This window comes from Larus michahellis, chromosome 3, assembly GCF_964199755.1.
Source record: "Larus michahellis chromosome 3, bLarMic1.1, whole genome shotgun sequence".
NCBI classification, from domain to species: Eukaryota; Metazoa; Chordata; class Aves; order Charadriiformes; family Laridae; genus Larus; species Larus michahellis.
In genome coordinates, this window is record NC_133898.1 from 30,873,736 (window position 1) to 30,892,876 (window position 19,141).

At 39.4% G+C, this 19,141-nt stretch overlaps 1 protein-coding gene across 7 annotated transcripts in view; it reads right to left on the minus strand.

The window, feature by feature from the left end:
• Positions 1-4,778: 4,778 nt before the first annotated feature.
• The window catches only part of SYT14 (synaptotagmin 14), a 104,799-nt gene continuing 90,436 nt past the window's right edge, over positions 4,779-19,141 (minus strand). For 5 of the 7 annotated variants that reach the window (XM_074579522.1, XM_074579521.1, XM_074579519.1 and 2 more), the window contains one exon: positions 8,976-19,097. In XM_074579522.1, the coding sequence (XP_074435623.1) occupies positions 18,784-19,097 (314 nt within the window). In that variant the 3' untranslated portion in view covers positions 8,976-18,783. The other 2 variants (XR_012586088.1, XR_012586087.1) reach the window with 2 other exon arrangements.

Consider the following 19,141-nt stretch of genomic DNA (forward strand, 5'->3'; position numbering starts at 1 on the left):
GGGCTATTTATTAGGATAGCGCAGTCCAACGTGGATGATGTTCCCAGGGACCAGGAAGGACCACGTGCCCTGGTGGTGTCTCCCGTGCGTGCTCCTGGCAGAAGAAGCAGGTAAGGTTCCGGAGAAGGGGAAAGCAGGGGTGCATTCAGACTAGAGCAACCCCGCTCTGCGCAGGAAATTACCCCCTCAGCTTCAGGCAAAAGGAGCGCAGATAACCAGATGCTGGGCCCAGCGCTGAGGAAGAGGATTTACCTTCATCCGTCACAGATCTGCGTAGTGTCTCATGTCCAGAAAGCAAGACATTGTTGATGTGTGGTAGGGAAGGCATTTTAAGAGCAGGATCTGGTGCAACGGCAATTGCCCAAAGCCATTCCTGCTTGCCTGCTCCAAAAACCTGCCTCTAGCTACTGCACAGCTGCGTCAACCCTCTTGTGTATCCATACGGCGTGTGCTGGACTACATCTAAGTGCCAGGGACTGGGGAGGTGCCCAGGCTAAGTCCTATGAAGTTTTCTTACTGGTATGAGTAATGGCTGGGGACAGGCAATTGCTTTAGTTTAAACAAACCTGTGCGGGTTGCTCTCACGATTTCGTGGAATGCACTATTCCCCAAATTACAAAAAACAGAAAGAGGAAGATACGGGGAAGCACTTGCGTATTCCTTTGTATTTTCACTTTGTGTACAGTATATTGAGACTCACTCGGTGCCCACAAACACTTTCACCTTCATCTCCAGCAACAATAGCAAAGACACTCTATATCCAGTCTTTCTCAACCAGGTACTCCAGAGCTGAACGGTGACTTTTTTTTTGCTAAAAGGAGAGAGATTTTAAACTTCGTATCAGTTCAGCTATCAAACCACCAAGAAAAACTGAATAATGATCATCTTCAGTTCAGTTATTCAGTTGATTCATTTTTGTCATTGCAATGAAATTGCAATATGAACTCTAAAATAAAATTTAGATCTCATGTTAAATCTCTGAAGTATTTTCTTAGCTCCAGCTTAGCTGCTGTTCCACGATAATGAATTAAAGATTCATTTCCTTCCCATGTCTACTTCTGCCCGATGCATTCCTGTTCATCATCCCTCTCTGTTACATATGCTCTCTGCTTTTCACAAAAGGAGGGACAGAGTTTCCTCGCTTCCAAGGACCGGAGGGTGCCAGCCCAGCTCCCATTGAGGAGTTCCTCAAGCTCACCTCCCTCCATGAATAGTTCCACTGAGCACAGCGGGACTGCTCAGCCTGAATAAAGCTGGCAGAACCTGGCCCTGAGAAGAAAGATCCAATCAGTCCAAAGACAAAAACAAGCTCTCAGCGCCGTCGCAGGGTACAGCCCCGAGAGGCACCAGCCCAACTCCAGGACAGCCAGAAGCAAGGTGCCAAGTTTCTGTTACAGCCCGGGAGAAGTTTGTGCAAGGTTAACGGAGGATTACGCAGAACTGGAAGGGCGATTCGCTGGCGATAGTCTGCTCGGGCAGTTTATTATGATGAGCCAGGGAAATGCACCCCGGTTGTCTTTAATAGGAGTACATCGCAACCTCTGAAGGATACATCATCTTAAAAAAGAAATCCCAACAGCTAAAAATCTGGATACTGAGAAATGTACCATTCAATTACAAAGTAAATTATATGAGCCTCCTGTGTGTGGTTCTGCTCTCAAAAAGCATTAGCAGCTTCCTACTACTTTACAGCAATAAGAGCAATTTCTTCACTTTGAGAAGCACAGTAAATCAGAAATAAAAGGATCACAAGAAAAATATCTCGGCAGCAATTCCTAATCTGAGGGGCACAAAAGGAGTTAAAACACAGCAGAGCATAACCAACAATTGAGAAATAAATTTGTAGGAGAAATTACTCTGGGAGCCAGAGTGGGTCACAGTAAGTTAAACCGTAGGCTGTGTTTGTTGTCTGAAATTATTGCAAAGCAAAATTATTCCAAGAGAGAAGGATAAATATCCTTGAATAATCCAAACCAAAAATCAAATACAAAAGCAAGTATATTATTTAGTTTGATTCCACGTCCATGTCATCTTGAAGGAATTAACCACTCGCCCAGGTTTTGCTCTCTTTTGCTTCTAAGTACAGAGGCTGGAGAGGAAAGCATTAGGGCAATGCAGGGAGTATCAGGCAGGGCACTAAAATTAAGTTTCTTACTCAGTTCACATACTGTGTGTGTTTTTAAATATAGTTCATTTTGCCTCCCAAAATCTGATCCAGGTAATACGGAACACATATTATGTTTCAAAGTGGACTTGTACAAAGGAAGTAATCACGTTAATAAAAGCCCAAAGTTAAATACATAAATTTGAATGCAGAGTTTAGAACTGGGGTTTGCTCTCAGGGCCACTCGGCTTTGCAGCAGGGTACTGGTTAGCCTAAGTCTGATCGTCCTGGTACCACTTTAGCAATTTCACACGCAGGTGTAAACATTAATGCTTTTAATAATTCCAGAGGACATAGTGATACTTCGTATGTCGGGCCCTTCCGTGTCTGTGTGCTAGCAGCTACACACTGGTGATGAGGTCAAAACCAAACGTAAATTCACAGTTAAAGAAGGAACAAACCAACCTTCATTATCTCTACTAGTTTTGCAAGAATTTAGCTTTAACAGATAATTTTCCAAAATCTAAATGATTTGCTCTTTTCTCATTCTCGTCAATCAAAATGACCAAGCTAGTTACCTATCGTTGCTGCTCTGGGGCCGTCCTCGTGCAAGGCAGCATAATGCATCAGCATTTCAAATTCCATCTTGAAAGATTTAAGCACTCATATAAAGTCTGAATTGCACATTTTTTTAATCTCTGAAGTAAATATCTTCATATGCATTTTAGAGGCTGTTACTTTTAAAGGGAGTTCTATTTATATGTCCATATCGGCAACATGGATGGTGGGATTGAGAAGTTTGCTGATGACACCAAGCTGTGTGGCATGGTTGACGCGCTGGAGTGAAGGGATGCCATCCAGCGGGACCTTGACAGGCTTGAGAGGTGGGGCCATGCGAACCTCATGAAGTTCAACCAGGCCAAGTGCAAGGTCCTGGACCTGGGTCAGGGCAATCTCAAGCACAAATACAGGCTGGGCGGAGAATGGCTTGAGAGCAGCCCTGAGGAGAAGGACTTGGGTGTGCTGGTGGATGAGAAGCTCAGCATGAGCAGGCAATGCACACTTGCAGCCCAAAAAGCCAACCGCATCCTGGGCTGCATCAAAAGAAGCATGGCCAGCAGGTCAAGGGAGGTGATTCTGCCCCTCTACTCTGCTCTGATGAGACCCCACCTGGAGTACTGCGTCCAGCTCTGGAGTCCTCAGCACAAGGACATGGACCTGTTGGAACAGGTCCAGCAGAGGGCCATGAAGATGATCAGAGGGCTGGAGCACCTATGCTATGAGGACAGGCTGAGAGAGTTGGGGTTGTTCAGCCTGGAGAAGAGAAGGCTCCAGGGAGACCTTACAGCGGCCTTCCAGTACCTGAAGGGGGCCTACAGGAGAGAGGGGGAGGGACTCTTTATCAGGGAGTGGAGCAATAGGTCAAGGGGTAACAGTTTCAAACTGAAAGAGGGGAAATTTAGATGAGAAATTAGGAAGAAATTCTTTACTGTGAGGGTGGTGAGACACTGGCCCAGGTTGCCCAGAGAAGCTGTGGCTGCCCCATCCCTGGCAGTGTTCAAGGCCAGGCTGGATGGGGCTTTGAGCAGCCTGGTCTAGTGGGAGGTGTCCCTGCCCATGGCAGGGGGGTTGGAACTAGATGATCTTTAAGGTCCCTTCTAACCCCAACCATTCTGTGATTCTATTATTTCAGCTGATAACGTATCACATATAAAAGGTAGTTTAAAAAAACAGAATGTAATTCCTCCGTATATACAGTAACTTATATTTTGGGGTTAAGCAGGCTGACACAATTCTTTTCACCCAGACAGCTTCAATGGTAAACAATTCTAGTATCTGTAAAGCACCAATTTGCCTTCATTTTTATGCTGCCAAGGACTCTTCCAGTCACGCTCCTTTTTTTCCAACCATTAGCTATATTTAGAAATAAATCTATGTAAGAAATTCAAAAGAACTGATGGATATGGAAATATCTGTCTGTGGAAAGCAGCAAGTCTGGAGACCTTCCTCTTGTCCAGCCTATCTGAAGAGCTTAATAAACTTGTTTGAAATTATTCTGTAAATCAGCAGGATTTTTGAGACACCCCCCCCCCAAAAAAAAAAAAAAGGAAAAAACCCACCCAACTTAGTTGAATTTAATGTAATTCAACTTAATTTAGTAAGGGATTTCTTTACTTGCTTAATGGCTATTTCTCAGTATTGATGTGAGGGTTATTGCTAAAATCCATGAGCCAGCTACTCCTCCTACAGGTCAACACATTGAGATCTTTGCTGATCAGAAAACAATTCTGGTGTTTCAGAAGGTGGCATGTTTTTTTCAATGCCCCAGTCTGGTTACAGGCAGCATAGCATTTCTGGAGGGAAACGAGCATTTTCTGCTGTCCCTTGCAGAAGAGATGAAACTGTGATCTCAGTTGTTTGCATTCACTAAAGATCCTCTAATCCATTTCATAAGAGGAGGTTCTTTAACCTCAAGGCTTTGGCCAAATTCCAACTCAATTACTGCCTACCTGAAAATTCTCCCATTAAATTAGGATTGATGTATTTGTCTCCTCCCTTAAACTGGTGTGCAGCAGTGGCTTGAACTGCTAAGAGCTTTCTGGGCTTCATCTTCAAACTGGCTCCTTTTGGGGTTAGGTTAAGAACATCAATACACTCACCTGACACAGGACTATACACTGCAATTAGTATTTATTAAATGTTTCAATATCCATTTACAAAAGGAAACATTAAAGTGAAAAGCATAGCTCCACACTGTATCCAGGAAAGAAACCAGGTAAGATTACGTGCAATAACTTGCAGAGAAATCCACCGACAAATAGCGTCAGTGGATACAAGCGAAGGCTGAAGATCTAACTGCGGACCACTGTGATGGTTTAAGGTTTTCTCCTTGCATAAACTACAACATTTCTACTTTTTGTACAAGGCAGGAATGTTTGTCATCCAGTGGTTACATGGACTATAAATTCATTGAATCATTTCACAGCTTTTGTTCTTTTGATGGCAGCATTTAGTGTAGATGCTTAATTTGGATTGCCCGGAATGACAATGAACAGTTTCAGTGTATTCTGTATTTCAGTCTGTTGACGTAATAGTTCTTATGCCGCATGTCTACCTTTTGAGAAAGCTTTCAGTGAAATATTATGCATAATTAGAGAGGGTGGGATACGCACTCAGAGAAGAACAATTCCTTGAAATATTTCTGGCAGTGAAATGCTTGCCTAAGGGTGGATCACCCTGCTCCACGGAAAAACCAAGGAAGTGTAGGAGCAAATCTGCATGCAACATGTGCGGTGGCTTGGGATCCTTGCACCTTTACAGATTGTCTGGAAACACCTGCTTTTGAATTACCTTCAGCAATTGCTCTCTCTCAGCTTCCTAGTGGTGCTCCCACCTCAGTCACGCACCACCACCCTTTCTCTCAAAGGGCTCCCTGGGGTCCAAGCACTGATGGTGGCAATCCTTCTACAGTGACTCGTGTCAGATATCAAGGGTAAGCAGTGTCCTTGAAGTGGGTCCTGCTGTAGGGCAAGTGTTCTGAGGGCAGAAAAAGGAAAAAAAAGAGGGATTGCTGTTGGATGTTTAGGAGATCAGAATAACATCAACTGTATTAATGGTTCAGAATTTTAAGTTATAACATCGCTACACATTTTCTAATTGATTTTTTTAAAGGATGCATTATACCAGAACTGAGTAGCAATTTCTGTCCCATCAAAGCGACTCTCTGTGGTGTTTCAAAAGTACATTTCTGCCCGCCCCCATGGACTTCACTTCTAACAATTTTTACAAGATTTTTTCAAAACAAGATGAGAAGTGGTTGGATAGATTCTTCGCAGGCAACAGCCAGCAGTGTAAAATGCCTGCATATTCCTAACAGTTTTCTCAGGTAGTGGTTTCGCCGCCCTATTTAGTCGAGCTCAGGGTGGATTGCCAGGGAAATGACAGCTCAGCTCCAGCTGTGCACTTCCACTTCCTTGTGCTGGCACTGGCACTCATTTAGGCTTTAATTTGGTCACATTGGAGAACTGATCCCACTGAAAACTTTAAAAAAACCTTCTTAGGCTTTATCCTGGTCCTTCCGTGACTCTTGTTGACAGCAAGAATCACAAGAAGACTACATAACTGAGGTATTCAGCATGCTTATTCAGCATGTTTAAGCATAAACAGAACAGCATTCTTCTGAATATGGTACCACATGCAGCAATTTCCATATTGTAATGCTTTAGAGAGAGCATTTCATACTATCTTTCAATAGAAGAAAAGACGTGCATCAGTTTTACTAATTTTGTATCGCAACAGGTGGTTTAGTGCCTGGATATATCAATGGCACGTAAGAGAATGGGAATTTCGTCAATGAGAATAAGAGTCAGGTAAATCAGCTGAGGCTACAGAGCCAGTTTGCATCAAACACGGAATTAAAGGGTATTCCCGATTCCCAGTTCTATGCTTAGAGCAACAAATACCACCACACCCTCACCCTGCTTTATGAACAGGTATGCTCAAAGAGTCTGGAAACAGCCCAATTGCCATTTCCCAATCAATGCTCCTCCTTCACAACAGATACCGGTGCTGCTGATGGCAATAGCTTGCATTCACTGGCGAGTCTCCTGTGAAGCTCAGTTAAAAAATCCATGTGCTTGGAAATAAGGGAAGACATAGAACGACTCCATCCCAACTGTCGGCTTGGCTGTACGCGCAACAGATAGTGAAGGCTGAGGGGTTAACGCTATCACTTGGCCTCTTGGCCTGTCTTGTGTGCTCCCAAGTGTTTTACACCGTCTCGGAAAACTGCAACAACTTGTGCAACGATTTGCCACTGAGGCTTACTGAGATCTAGCTACGTTTTCATGACCTTTAGCCTAATGGACTGATTTGGAGCTTTTTAAAATAGATGATTAAATGCTCCTTTTCCTGCTTTTTAAAAAAAGTACATAAATATGAATGATCTCTATGTTCTATATCTCCCGGATTTCCTAAGAATGCCAGATATTTTCTGGGGAAGGCATTAACTAGCAAAGGCTTGTGTGACTGACATTTTAGTCTATTGGTGCTTTAGGTCTTTGCATAGGCAGACGAAAATGCTGTGATATCATGGAAAATGTGTACTTAACTCTAATAAACAAATGGGGTACGAGTTTGGTCTCCTTTGGCACGTTTGAGCCTGCTCCCCTTCTGAACTGTTGAACCACTGCAACAAGAACTGATACGACAGGATGTAACTTAAGCTTTGATTACTGACTGATTACTATCTTTTATGCTCTTATTAATTACATTTACAAAGCTGAGTTGGCCTGGTATTCTGATCTTCTGTTTACAGTCAATCTTTAATTGTAAACAGTCAGCTACAGAGACTGAGCTACCTTCATTGCAGTTCTTGAAACCAGGACTCTCTCGACCAGGAACGAAAGATTTGAAGTTTTCTTATTTCACACTAGCAAAACTAAAAGCAGAATGTCATTTTTTGCATAATGCAATGAAATAATATGAAAGGCCATGAGGAGAGATTTTATTCTGCCTCTAAAATATACACATTAGTTCAACATGATCTTACACAATTTGACAAGAGGATTTTCATTATTAATAAGATTAAATGTAAGACTTCTAATTAAGTGGAAAACAAACCAATGTAATCTACACTCAGAACACACAAACCTATTAGGTTTTGAATTTAATAATAAATCATTTATCTAAAGCCCAGCTGATTCGTTGCATGATCTTACTTGATGAGAGTTTAGTTCATTTCTGCAATTTTTGCTTCCTTCTATCCTTACTTGTCTTAATACAAGAGCAAATTTGGTTTTTAGAATGCCAAAGCTGAAATGTAGCTACTCAAAATGATCAGCAGGTAACAAAATGCCTTATGAATGGTCTCTTTAATTTTGAGGAAGTAGAGTAATTTACAAGTAAAATGAACTGTCTAATATGAATCAAGCACTAAATTAGAACTGCACTGCTGGACTGTAGGAACAAAAACACCAGAGAAAGAAAATGCATGCTACAAATTTCAGCAGGAAAATGCTAAATAGCCCTTACTCACAGGAGTTCTTGTAAACAAGTAACTAGTGACTTCAAAGAGATTTTAAGTACTACCTAATATGGAATTTGCCACATGTAGACAACTAGTCAGAGAAAACCTTTGACAGGTAAAGTTGTATCTGCATAGAAGTGACGTAACTTGGCTCTACCTGTCTGAAGCAATTACTGTTGCACAACAAAACTATTGAACAACTCCGAGCATTACACCTAATTCTGCTCAGCTACATGTATGAAACACGGGTGACCGAAAGGTGCCACGCACGCAGCTGAAAGCTGACTTTGATTCACAGCTGTATTAACTCTTTTTCTCTGTGATCTTTGAGCAGAAAATGGCCGTTCACAAATGGTGAACAACTATTACCATACAGACAACACATGTATTTCATTTATTCTGCCGTGTTTTCCCAGCTTCATAAATCCTCAGTTTTTAAACAAACACCTAATAGTTCATATTATCACCTTTTAATAGATCTCTCATAATCTGGAGAAAAACATTTGTGGGAGGTTTTTTTCTGAGAGACAAGGGTACCAAATATCTTGCGACATCTTCTAAAGAACATGGACACAACGTTAGGCACGCCTCTCGAAGTTTCTCAAGTACCAAATATGTACCAGTCTCCATATGGAACGACAAGTTATTTTTAACCGTATGCCTTTTGAAAATGCCAGCCCCAACAGCAGCAAGTACCATGTTATCTTATTTGCAGAAGTCCTAGGATTTGCACAGATGATGAGGATGGGTCCAGATGATCGGGATCATATAGCAAAGAAACGCACCCCTCTCTCCACTTTCACATGGTAAAAGTCACTGGGCTACGCTTCTTTCATCTGCAGAAATGGGAAGAAACAACAGAAGCTTTTTATACTAAGTCTTCTGACCTTTAGGATAGGAAAAAATGCTTTAATTGTTGTAACAATTCCTTTTTTTCTTGTATGCTAATATGTATTAAACCATACATATATCCAGGCACATCCTAAAGCAGAGCTGCCATGAGAGCCTGGAAAGCTATTAGAGGACAATACAGAAGATCTAAGCTGGGTCACAGTAAAATTATAATTGTTACTTACAGGAAGTGTTCTTTCATGTTTAAATCAAACCTCAATTATTTCAGCTTACTTATTCCTTAGAAAGTGGAAGTTAAGCATAAATATGTTAGATAAGATCTTTTCTGAGAAATATATGTGGAACAAAGAAAGAGGGAATTGTTGATGACCTCAGAAGAAAACTGTATAAAGTCAGTCAGAACCATCACCTGAGTGTGTCTTTATTTGCCAGTATACACATCATATTTGTCAGAACGTTATCACACTGGTTAATTGAAAATTATCTAAATAGAAGATTCATGACATCAACAAAGACTGTGAGGAACAGAAAGGGAACTGGGGAAACTTAGGAAATTTGGAAACAGAGCCAAAAAGTGTGTAAAGGTTTGGATTAGTTAGCTTGCCAAAATTAAAAAAGTTTTTCTTCTCTTTAACGCAGACAGCAGTTCAAATGGTTGACCACGCGTTATTATCTTCTAAACAGTGAAGTCTACTACATTTGCGTACGATCTAATGAATTCCAAAGGAAAGTGACAACAATCGGTTTTAAAAGTGATTTTTCCTTTTTTTCAAATACTTTCCAGCAATTAAGTTTACATGCAAAAAGCTGATTCCACGTACAGAAAATACTTTGAAATAACCGAAGGATACCCAGTCCAGTCCTCAAACTGACAAAAATACATTTCACAGAGTAATCAATACAAATAGAGAGAGCAAACAGAATACAAATCCACAGCTGCAAAGCTTCAGGTACGCAAAATGACTATTTTAATGTTGAGACAGATCCATGGTTTGAAAATATACTATAGCATGTTTTGATCAAACTTACATGGGAATAAAGTTACCTGCGCTGTACAGGTAAATATAACTAAAACCAGCTGGTGGCATTTTGCCTCTCCCCAAAATCAGAACAGTAATGGAATGCGTATGCTGAAAGTGCGTCCCTTTTTTACAGAAAAAGAACTGACAACATTAACTAATCTTGCACGCTGGAAACCCTCAAGATTAATATACAGTAGCACAAAATGATAAAAGTAGTTTTTTGCTAGGTAATAATGAAGAAAACAAAAGAACAAGTATCTGACAACACACAAGCGGAGATATTGTAGATACAATGTGACACTTAATTATAAATCCCTCTGGGGATTTACAATCTGACACCCAATATGCAGATCTGCACATTAATCGCCAGAACTCCTGTTTTCACCTGCTGTGGACTGCAATGCCATGAAACGTATGTCTTCATCTGGATTATAATGACAGTTTCAAACAAAGTCCTAAGACTTTAATAAGCTGCATAAACAGTTGCAAACAGTCATTTGCTCTAATTATGTTACTGTCAAAATGTAAAAAAAAAAAAAAAAAAAGAAGAAGAATAGAATTTTAATTACTTCTTATTCAACTTTAAAATGTAGCAGAAAAGAAAAGAAGCTCAAGGAATTCTGAAAATAGGGGTGAATTCATTCACGGACATTAGTTAGGGGCTCCAAGGTTCTGTATAGAAATGAAAGTATGAAAATAAAACAAGCAAATTCAAGAAAGAAAATGAGCACTGATATTTCACCTCTAAAAACTTCAGCAAAAATGCTTTTTTAAAAAATGCATACAATTAGGAGCACGGTTGATAACATGACTGCAATATGCCCGTTTTCTACAATCTTTGATTGCTATATAAAAATAATTCTCTGATCTCTGTGCCAAACAGGACTTGCAAATATAACCTATTCCCTTTAAAACTGTGCTTGGTGTCTTAAATGTTTAAGGCTATACATGCACTCAAATTTAAGGAATTTCAAGTTGAAACAGTCATTGAAAACTGTGTTATATCACATAAATGATACAATGAAAGGGTACAATTAGGAAATGTAGACACAGTGCAGCATAAGTCTGTTTCTGTAAGACCAGCGTACACTAGACAGGTATTATATACTATCAGGACTTCAGACACAGAAAAGCTGAATCTGTTCTCAAAGGTACACACTTCAGATATAGGTATAAAACGAGCAAAACAAGCTAATTTGACAGCACTGATTTACTTATATTTTTGCTTGTGATAGTATTTTGATTAAAATGCACAAATAAATACAACTCAAACACTTTGCTACTGATACAATAATGCACAACCAGTCAGAAAAGAGGTATCTTGAATTCTCAGCTGTGAGTCACATTTACAGATGCCTATTTGATAATTGTTCAAAGAGATCCATTCTACCATTTCTGTTTTTAAGTAATAGCAAGTCCAAACATTATTTATCCAAAGAATTAGAAACAGACTTGGTTCTTTGGTTAACACCATGTGACTTACATCGGACACAGGAATCAATTAAGAATAAACAGTTGTACGGGGAGGTTTCTCGGAAAGGGGGGTGAGGAAGGGAAGTCTTCAAACTCAAAGAAATGCATTGTGTTAAACTGAACTGCCATTTCAAACCTCCTGTACTAGGAATAATCAGGTTAAGACATCTCTTCAGTTGCAGCGACATTGCTTACGCACGGTAACTTTAGTTTCTCCACATGTTTGTTTTATACAAAAGAAAGAAGGCACCGAGTGCATCGGTGGCATACAGGCAGTATAAAAGTATGCAAGAAAATGCTACATACTGTATCTTTCATACCTTCTAAAAATGCGGTGAACGTGTGCTATCCCTAAGCAATATAATGCTTCACAAATCCAATTCCTTATATCCCAATGAGAGAATGAATTATAATGTGAAACGCATTTTAATAATCTTGCTGATAACAGCACGATTCAGTATTTGTATTCACAAAGATCAGTTGTTAGCTTATAGTCACCAGAAAACAAGTTCAAAATTACTGAAGATCAAGGGAACTATAATCTCTAACTATAGTTTTGGGACAGAGCCAGCAGCCTTTACTCATGACAGATGTCCCGCTAAGAATGGAGAGGAGGCTCAGTTTTACCACTGTTATTCATGTTAATAGTGCCTTTCTCGGAGTCATCCCGGACAAAGAGATGGAACTGCTTACAGGGAAAGGTACTACACAACATGAAAGACGTGTGGTTAAACCAGGACCTGAGTAAAAGGCAGTAGGTTCAGGCCCTTAAGTCTTAGCACTTCAGATTGTGTAACAGTGATATAGCTTGCTCATAGAGCATTTAATTTTACATTGTTAAATCATCTTATATAAAAATAGGTAAGAAAGCTCTGTAAGAAAGTATATATACTATATAAGGAGAAATCTCTCCTTAAAAAAAGCAAAGAAAGGGAAAAATTGAATAAAAGGTTTCACTAATTACACTTTGTCATGAAAATCACATTAAAAACAGTTATCATAAACGAAACAGTACTGAGCACTAATGAACCTTGTGGTTTACTGGAAAGGACAGCAAACTAGCTGTACAGTAAGAAAAGATCATTGCTCTATCTCGGTTTTTTTTGTAAATATTCCCTAATACATTCAACTACTTAGAAATTTTCTTAAAATGTCATAATAAGCCATTTGCAAAATTTACTATCAAAACTTGTTCAAAGCCCTGCCCCTTGCTTGCGCTATGGCCTGGAGATTACATCTCCAAGCTATGATAATGCTTCTGGTCAATTCTTTAAATTCATTCAAACTCATGCTTTGGAAATGAACGAAAAGTTATAAAGCAATCCACTTTAGACCCTCGGCATGCAGTAAATGTCCACAGGATTTGCAAAACACAGCAAAAAACAATTAATTTGATACAATGGGCAAGACTCCTGTCTTCAGATGTAAGAGAAAAAAGGATGACATTAATTACATCCCTGAATGTCCATGAGGTATTCCTTCAGTGGTATGGGATTACTGTTTTTGCTCTCCTGGGTAAGGTCCTCAGAGACAGGCAGCTTTTGGAGGCTTTATGCCAGCTCTACCAGTAGATGCTTCCAAGAAAGTGAGTGAATTCTTCTTGCTATCAGGCTAGCCTTGCCCATTTGCTGGGCGTAGCTGTTTCCTGGTCTTCATTCCTACAGGAGCAGTACCACCCACTTTCCTGACTCCTGGCACATTCCTCTCCGGAAGGATCTTATTTCTACATTATACCAGCAGAAGCCTGCACAGCAAATCCTAATCCAGCACGTATCCGACCAATTGATTAATTCAGTCACACACTGTTACATGTGAACTGAGCTTGCTAGCATTAATATGATTGTGCCGTATTCGAGTAGGCATAATATAAGCAGATACGCTGGGTGCATAAGATTTCTGCATAGTCTGCAGAAAGGAAGAAACCCTGCTTGAACTTAAGGAGGGGCAGTGATAAATTCTTAAGGCTAAACTAATCCATGTCACTGTGGGCAAGCTGGTACTCACCCTAGGCAAATAAACACTATCTACCAACCCTGCTTACATCTGTAAAATATACTAGGTTAGAAGCCATGGAGTGCTCACCCAAAGCTGTGCTGCTCTGAATGTTTTAACTCCCACAATTCACATGTCACAGTTTCTCTGAGTAGGGCCCTCCGAGGGCCATAAGGTTCCAAGAGTGGAGTCTGAGTCACTGTCGCTGCCACTGTATGAAGCCGTCTCTAATTTTAATGCTCTCGTTCTCAGATGACATCTCTTCATCAGGCATTGATTCACTGACAAGCAAACGCTCCTGTGACTTTCCCCTCAAAAACTACCATCAGAACAAAGTGTCTGAAATCCAGCTGTGATGCACTACAAAATCTGGCAGTTGAGTTAAATAGACCAAAATACAGAACATTCTTGATGGCTTGTTCTAACAATAAACTTTGCTGAATGCTCCAGTTAAAATGATCAAGATGTTTGGGGATTGCTTTAACATTTTTAATATTAAGTTTTAAAAATATTTCAGAAGCTGATGAAAAGAAGAAACAAAAATAAGAGATAATCATTAAATAACAAGTTTGTGACAGTATCCTGGTATTTGCTTTTTTGCCTCCATTCATAATTGAAATCACATTTGATTGTGCTGCAGGTGCCATGCTGTACCACCACTCTAATCTGCTGATCCTATTACACTTCACACTTTCAGGGTCAGGTCTACTCTCCTGTTGATGCCCATGGGCTCCTCTCATTAACATTAACGGCAGGCATGCATATCAGTGGGAGAATTAAATGGATGTTTAGCTATTACTGAGAATTCAGCTTCAGGATGAAGTCAGTCTGCCTTACAACTGACAAGCCATAATGTTAAAGCCTGCTTTAAACAAGACAGCTATTTTTTCCCCTCCAGAAAAGTGTGATGAATAAATAAAGGGTTCGATAAAACTCTCATTTAAATTAAAGGGCATTCTGTTGTTAGTTTCAAGTTGGAACAGTTCAGGCCAAAAGGCTTCCCCCTCAAATCGCATTCTGTGATTTTACCACAGGCTTTTTATTAGAACTTGTATGTGTAAGAGCGATCCGTATTCAATTCCTACATTAAAATGCCTCCTTCAAAGAAAAAGTTTTCTTCTTCTGTTTCATTATCTTAAAACTGATGGTTTGCATTTCAGAAATCTTAGGGAGTTGGACAATTGTAGAAATTTTGCACCAGTACCTTACTGTAAGAGGTGCGGAGTGCCCTTGACTTCTATGGTCCAGTGGCTGCCACACACAGCCTCCCAGGGTCTGGGAAGTTCGCAGGAGCAAGTCATTAGGGAGAAAAGAGAATAAATCAGTAACACAAACAAATTTTAGACAACCAAAAAAAATTGCTGAAACGGTGTGAAAAATGGGAAGGTACTGATGCTGGCACTGCATGTGCCATGAGGAGTGGTGGCAAAAATTTAGAGGTGAAAATATCTGCAACGGTAAATGCCATAAAATCTGTTTTCAGCTCAAGTATTCTCCTAATTGATAAAGGATGTTCAGCTCCAGTAAGTGCACATACATTTATTCCAAGGGCTCACCAAATTTTGAAATTTAATTATTAATGAGGTTAGCAGATTTCACTTGGATTTAGAAATTATGTCATGTTTCACCAGCAGCAGAACCTACACCTTGCCTAAGTTCTGCCTTTGCAGTCAGACCTCGCAGTGTGGTTATAACGTGGCTGTCTTAAGTCCTGAGCACGAGGGAGCACCATGGGGACCAAGCTTTGAATCCCACCAGTGCTATCCTCCTTCCCTGTGCTGCCTGGCTGAACGGGGAACAGAAGCATGGCTCCGCCGACTCCTTGCCTCCACATATGTGGGAGACAGCGGTGTCCTACAGAGGCTGTACCACCTCTCGTCCTTCTGCACAGTGATTTCATGCTTGCCTGTACTGCCCTTACCACAGAAAGGAACTTTCTTTTCTCATACCAACTTTTCTCATATTTATAATACTTTAAGAGATAAACTTTGTGGAATATTCTAAACATTAAACCAAATGGATCATATGCAGAAAGGATGCAGTGTTTTCAAGAATAGAATCTGTAAGAACGTCACTGTTCTATAATTATTTAAGGCTACACTGTCAGGAATCAGACTCAATTCGAGAATTGTCATCTCTACATGGTACATTGGCACACAGAAAAGTAATTAAGTAATTTGATAAACTCTTCCTAACTGTACTTTTGAACAAAGGCAAACAACAAAGAGCTATGAAAAAAAAGCACAGATAACTCTGAGGAAAACACAAATGCCTCTTTCTAATTTGTTTCGGATACTTTGTTCTTTAGAAATTCTGTTCCATGCTTAAGATTTAACTGAATGCACAAAACCACACTGTATGTATAAGCCCTTACACAGGGTTTAAAAAACCCCAATATCTAAAGGCAGATTTCAAATACAAAAATATAGGTTTCCATAAAGCAATAAGAAAAACAAAATGACAAGCAAATCATAAGAATGGGATCTAGGAAGAAAAAACATGACAGCTATTGATACTGTAACTAAATCATAAAAATCCCAGGGTGAATCCAATTATTGGTGTGACCGGTTTTGCGTGGCAAATCTGTATTCTACTGCCTCAAAATTAAACATTCATTTCCATTCTTTATACATTCAGTTCCCAGCCTTTGTACAGCAGAAATCCAAGTAAGCCAAACCTCCTTCTGTGAAGCACAGACTGGACCTGGATACCTTGGGAAAAGTCACAGAATCTAGAAAGATTCTTTTTCCCAAAGGTGCCCAACACAGACTACTATAAATCTTTGTGTCTAAAGTAAGATTTTAGTGTCTTAGAAATCTGAATGGTTAGATGGAAAACTGAAGCAATGCAACCTACAAACAGAAACCCAAGCCCTGTTACAGTTTAGTTTGGTTCTGTAAGAGGATATTTGCTGCACCTTCCAAACTGACTTCTTCATTTGTCCAATGGTGATGTTAAATATATTCTCCACTGGAATCAATCTGCTCAGTTCTTGCTGCTAAATACTGTACATTATTTTATAAAGCAAAACCTGTACAGAGAGACAACCATTGAGAGACAACTTTCCCCTTTAGGAAAGAGCATCCAAATATCCACAAACAGAATGAGTAAAAATACTTCCATATCCATTGAAAAATTGCTTTTGATCAGCTTCTAAGTCAGAGTTTCTACTATATGGAAAGCTGAAAGGATTGCGAAAATCTGAGCATCTTCCTTATGCATATAAAATTAATGTTGATTTTTTATTAAATTCTACACTCAACATTACATTTCACAAATTGAGGAACAAAAAGGACGGAAAGAGACAACTTGTATTACTGCAAGACCACTGTTTAAAGAAAGTTTTTGCATTATTTATATATTCAGTAAATAAAGCCTCTGTAAATGAAGCAGCAGCGCAATACCAGAAGGAAAAAAAAAAGGCCTGTAATAATGTTTTAAATCCTTAAATCAATAAAAACTGAAAGCCTGGCTTTGCATATAAACCCCTCAAAAGGCACCAAATAAACCAAGTAGTGGAATTACTGAAAAGAACTTAATGAAATTGTTAAGTAGTGTGAGAATTTGAGAACCATGTGAAACACCTCTATTATAGCATACTCACTGTCTCCAATCTCACTGTACTTGACTGTATACCCTAAAGCCAGGATTTTTTAAAAGTATTATAAAGAAATTGAGAGAAAAACATTTGCCCTAATGAGAACACTCTAGGCTACCACTAATTCTCTCAACAAACTACAAAACTTCACTCTTCTGCTCACCAAGTGCTACAACAGTCACTGAGGTCTCATATTAGTAAGACGTCACCATCATTTATAAGAGAAAAAATTGCTTGCTTTCCATAGAGCAACAACTAAGAGTAAATGAAACTTGTAATTACAGGCAAAAAGAACATTTGAATTGGGAAGCTTTTTAAAATTATGATTACTCAATAATCCACAATTTCAGTGATATGATTTAGATTCAGCAGTCATTAGAGTGATTCCAATTAAGTATTTGGAACAAACAGGAATCTCAGAAGCACTGATATTTCCCTAATTTCGGTGGAAGCCATGAGTGTTTATCGGATGGCAAACTTTCTTGTGATACTGAGGCTTCTTAATCGTGTCATTAGAAAGCTGTGTTTCCCAACTTGAATATAAGCAAAGCAAACTTCTATTTTGGGTATGAACATTCATTCAATTGCTCGCAAATCACTAGAAAAATAACTTACCGATCTTCTCTTCTCCAAGAAGAAAAGTAAAAACTCCTGGACTGCTCTCTACTTCCAACAAACAGCATATGGTAATCCCTAAAACAGCTCAGAAGAGACTCAGACGGATACCTATCTCAACCAAAGTCACAGTATTTTGTGTTCATTCAGAGTAGTTCAACTGCTGCCACTTCCATCACAGTCTTTCAACCTAACTTGCAACTGCTGACATTTTAAAGAAATCCGTATCAATTTGTTTAACGAAAATATATTTTAGTAAAATCGTGCTCTACGAGCTTCCTACATTGGAATACATGAATACAGGAAGTGCTTTCAACAGAAAGTTACATAGTTTTACAGTACAACCTGTCTAAGGAGATTTGGAAGGGACCAAACTAATGATCTGGTCTCTTTGGATTAGGCAGAAGTACAGGCAAGAGGGAAAAACCCAATTTATGCCATATATAGAGCTCGTTCCTGTCACAGATTGAAGAAACATTAGTTTGATGTCAAAGTTCACCTGATGCCCAAATGCTAGTATTTTTCAAACCAATGGCATATCAAAAAATGAAAACTTAATTGTACTAAGCTCCTGGAAAGAAACTCAGTGTAAAACAACAGTATATCCATATATGCTATATTACTAAGTGTTCTTCTCCACCGTGGGGTTTTTTTTCTTTTCCTCTACAGATCATTAACTTTCTATCAAAGTGCAAATGATTGACCTTTAATCTGAACGCAGGCAGGTCAGAAGCTACAGTATTAGAGCAATACAAAAAGCACAAAAGGAGGAGCTTACATTAGTTTGGAGAACCTTACATAAGATGTTTCTGAAAACCACAAAACAAACCCAAATACAGCATCAGGTGGACGGGGGAGGGACCGCTAACGTATCTGTGTACAGCAAGGCTTCTCTGACACCAAGGAAGTGTCTGACATTAAGTGAAGGTTATATATTAAATCCCGCCATTTTTGCATGTTGTGCATTCTTTATGATGGAATGTTGACCTCAATTTTCGTTCTTTACTTCCACAACAAATCTGTTGTTTGTGACCATGGATGATCATCTTCCTGAAAGACCAAACTCCCTTAAAACCACAACTGCACTTCGTACTATCCATTACGATTCTAGCAAAGTATGCCATCTACATACTTGTTGTCCTTTAGATTCTTTCATTTCAGTCCAGTGATTGAGTTCATCTTCTCCTGAGCTGTTGAGACCTAAGGAAATCCACCCTATCATCTCTTTTCGTTTCATGCTGCGCTTATTATATACAGAAAGTATGAGCGTCACATCTGAAAGCTGAAACAGCGCCACTTGGAAAACGAAGGTTTCTTTGTATACTGGATTTGGCTGTCCTCGGCGGATTGAAGTTTTGCATTTGGACATCTCTTGCCCCATCGAATTCAGCAGTGTTAACTTAACATATGTATCTACAAAATAAATCATATTTTGGAATGTCAGATATCTTAGAACA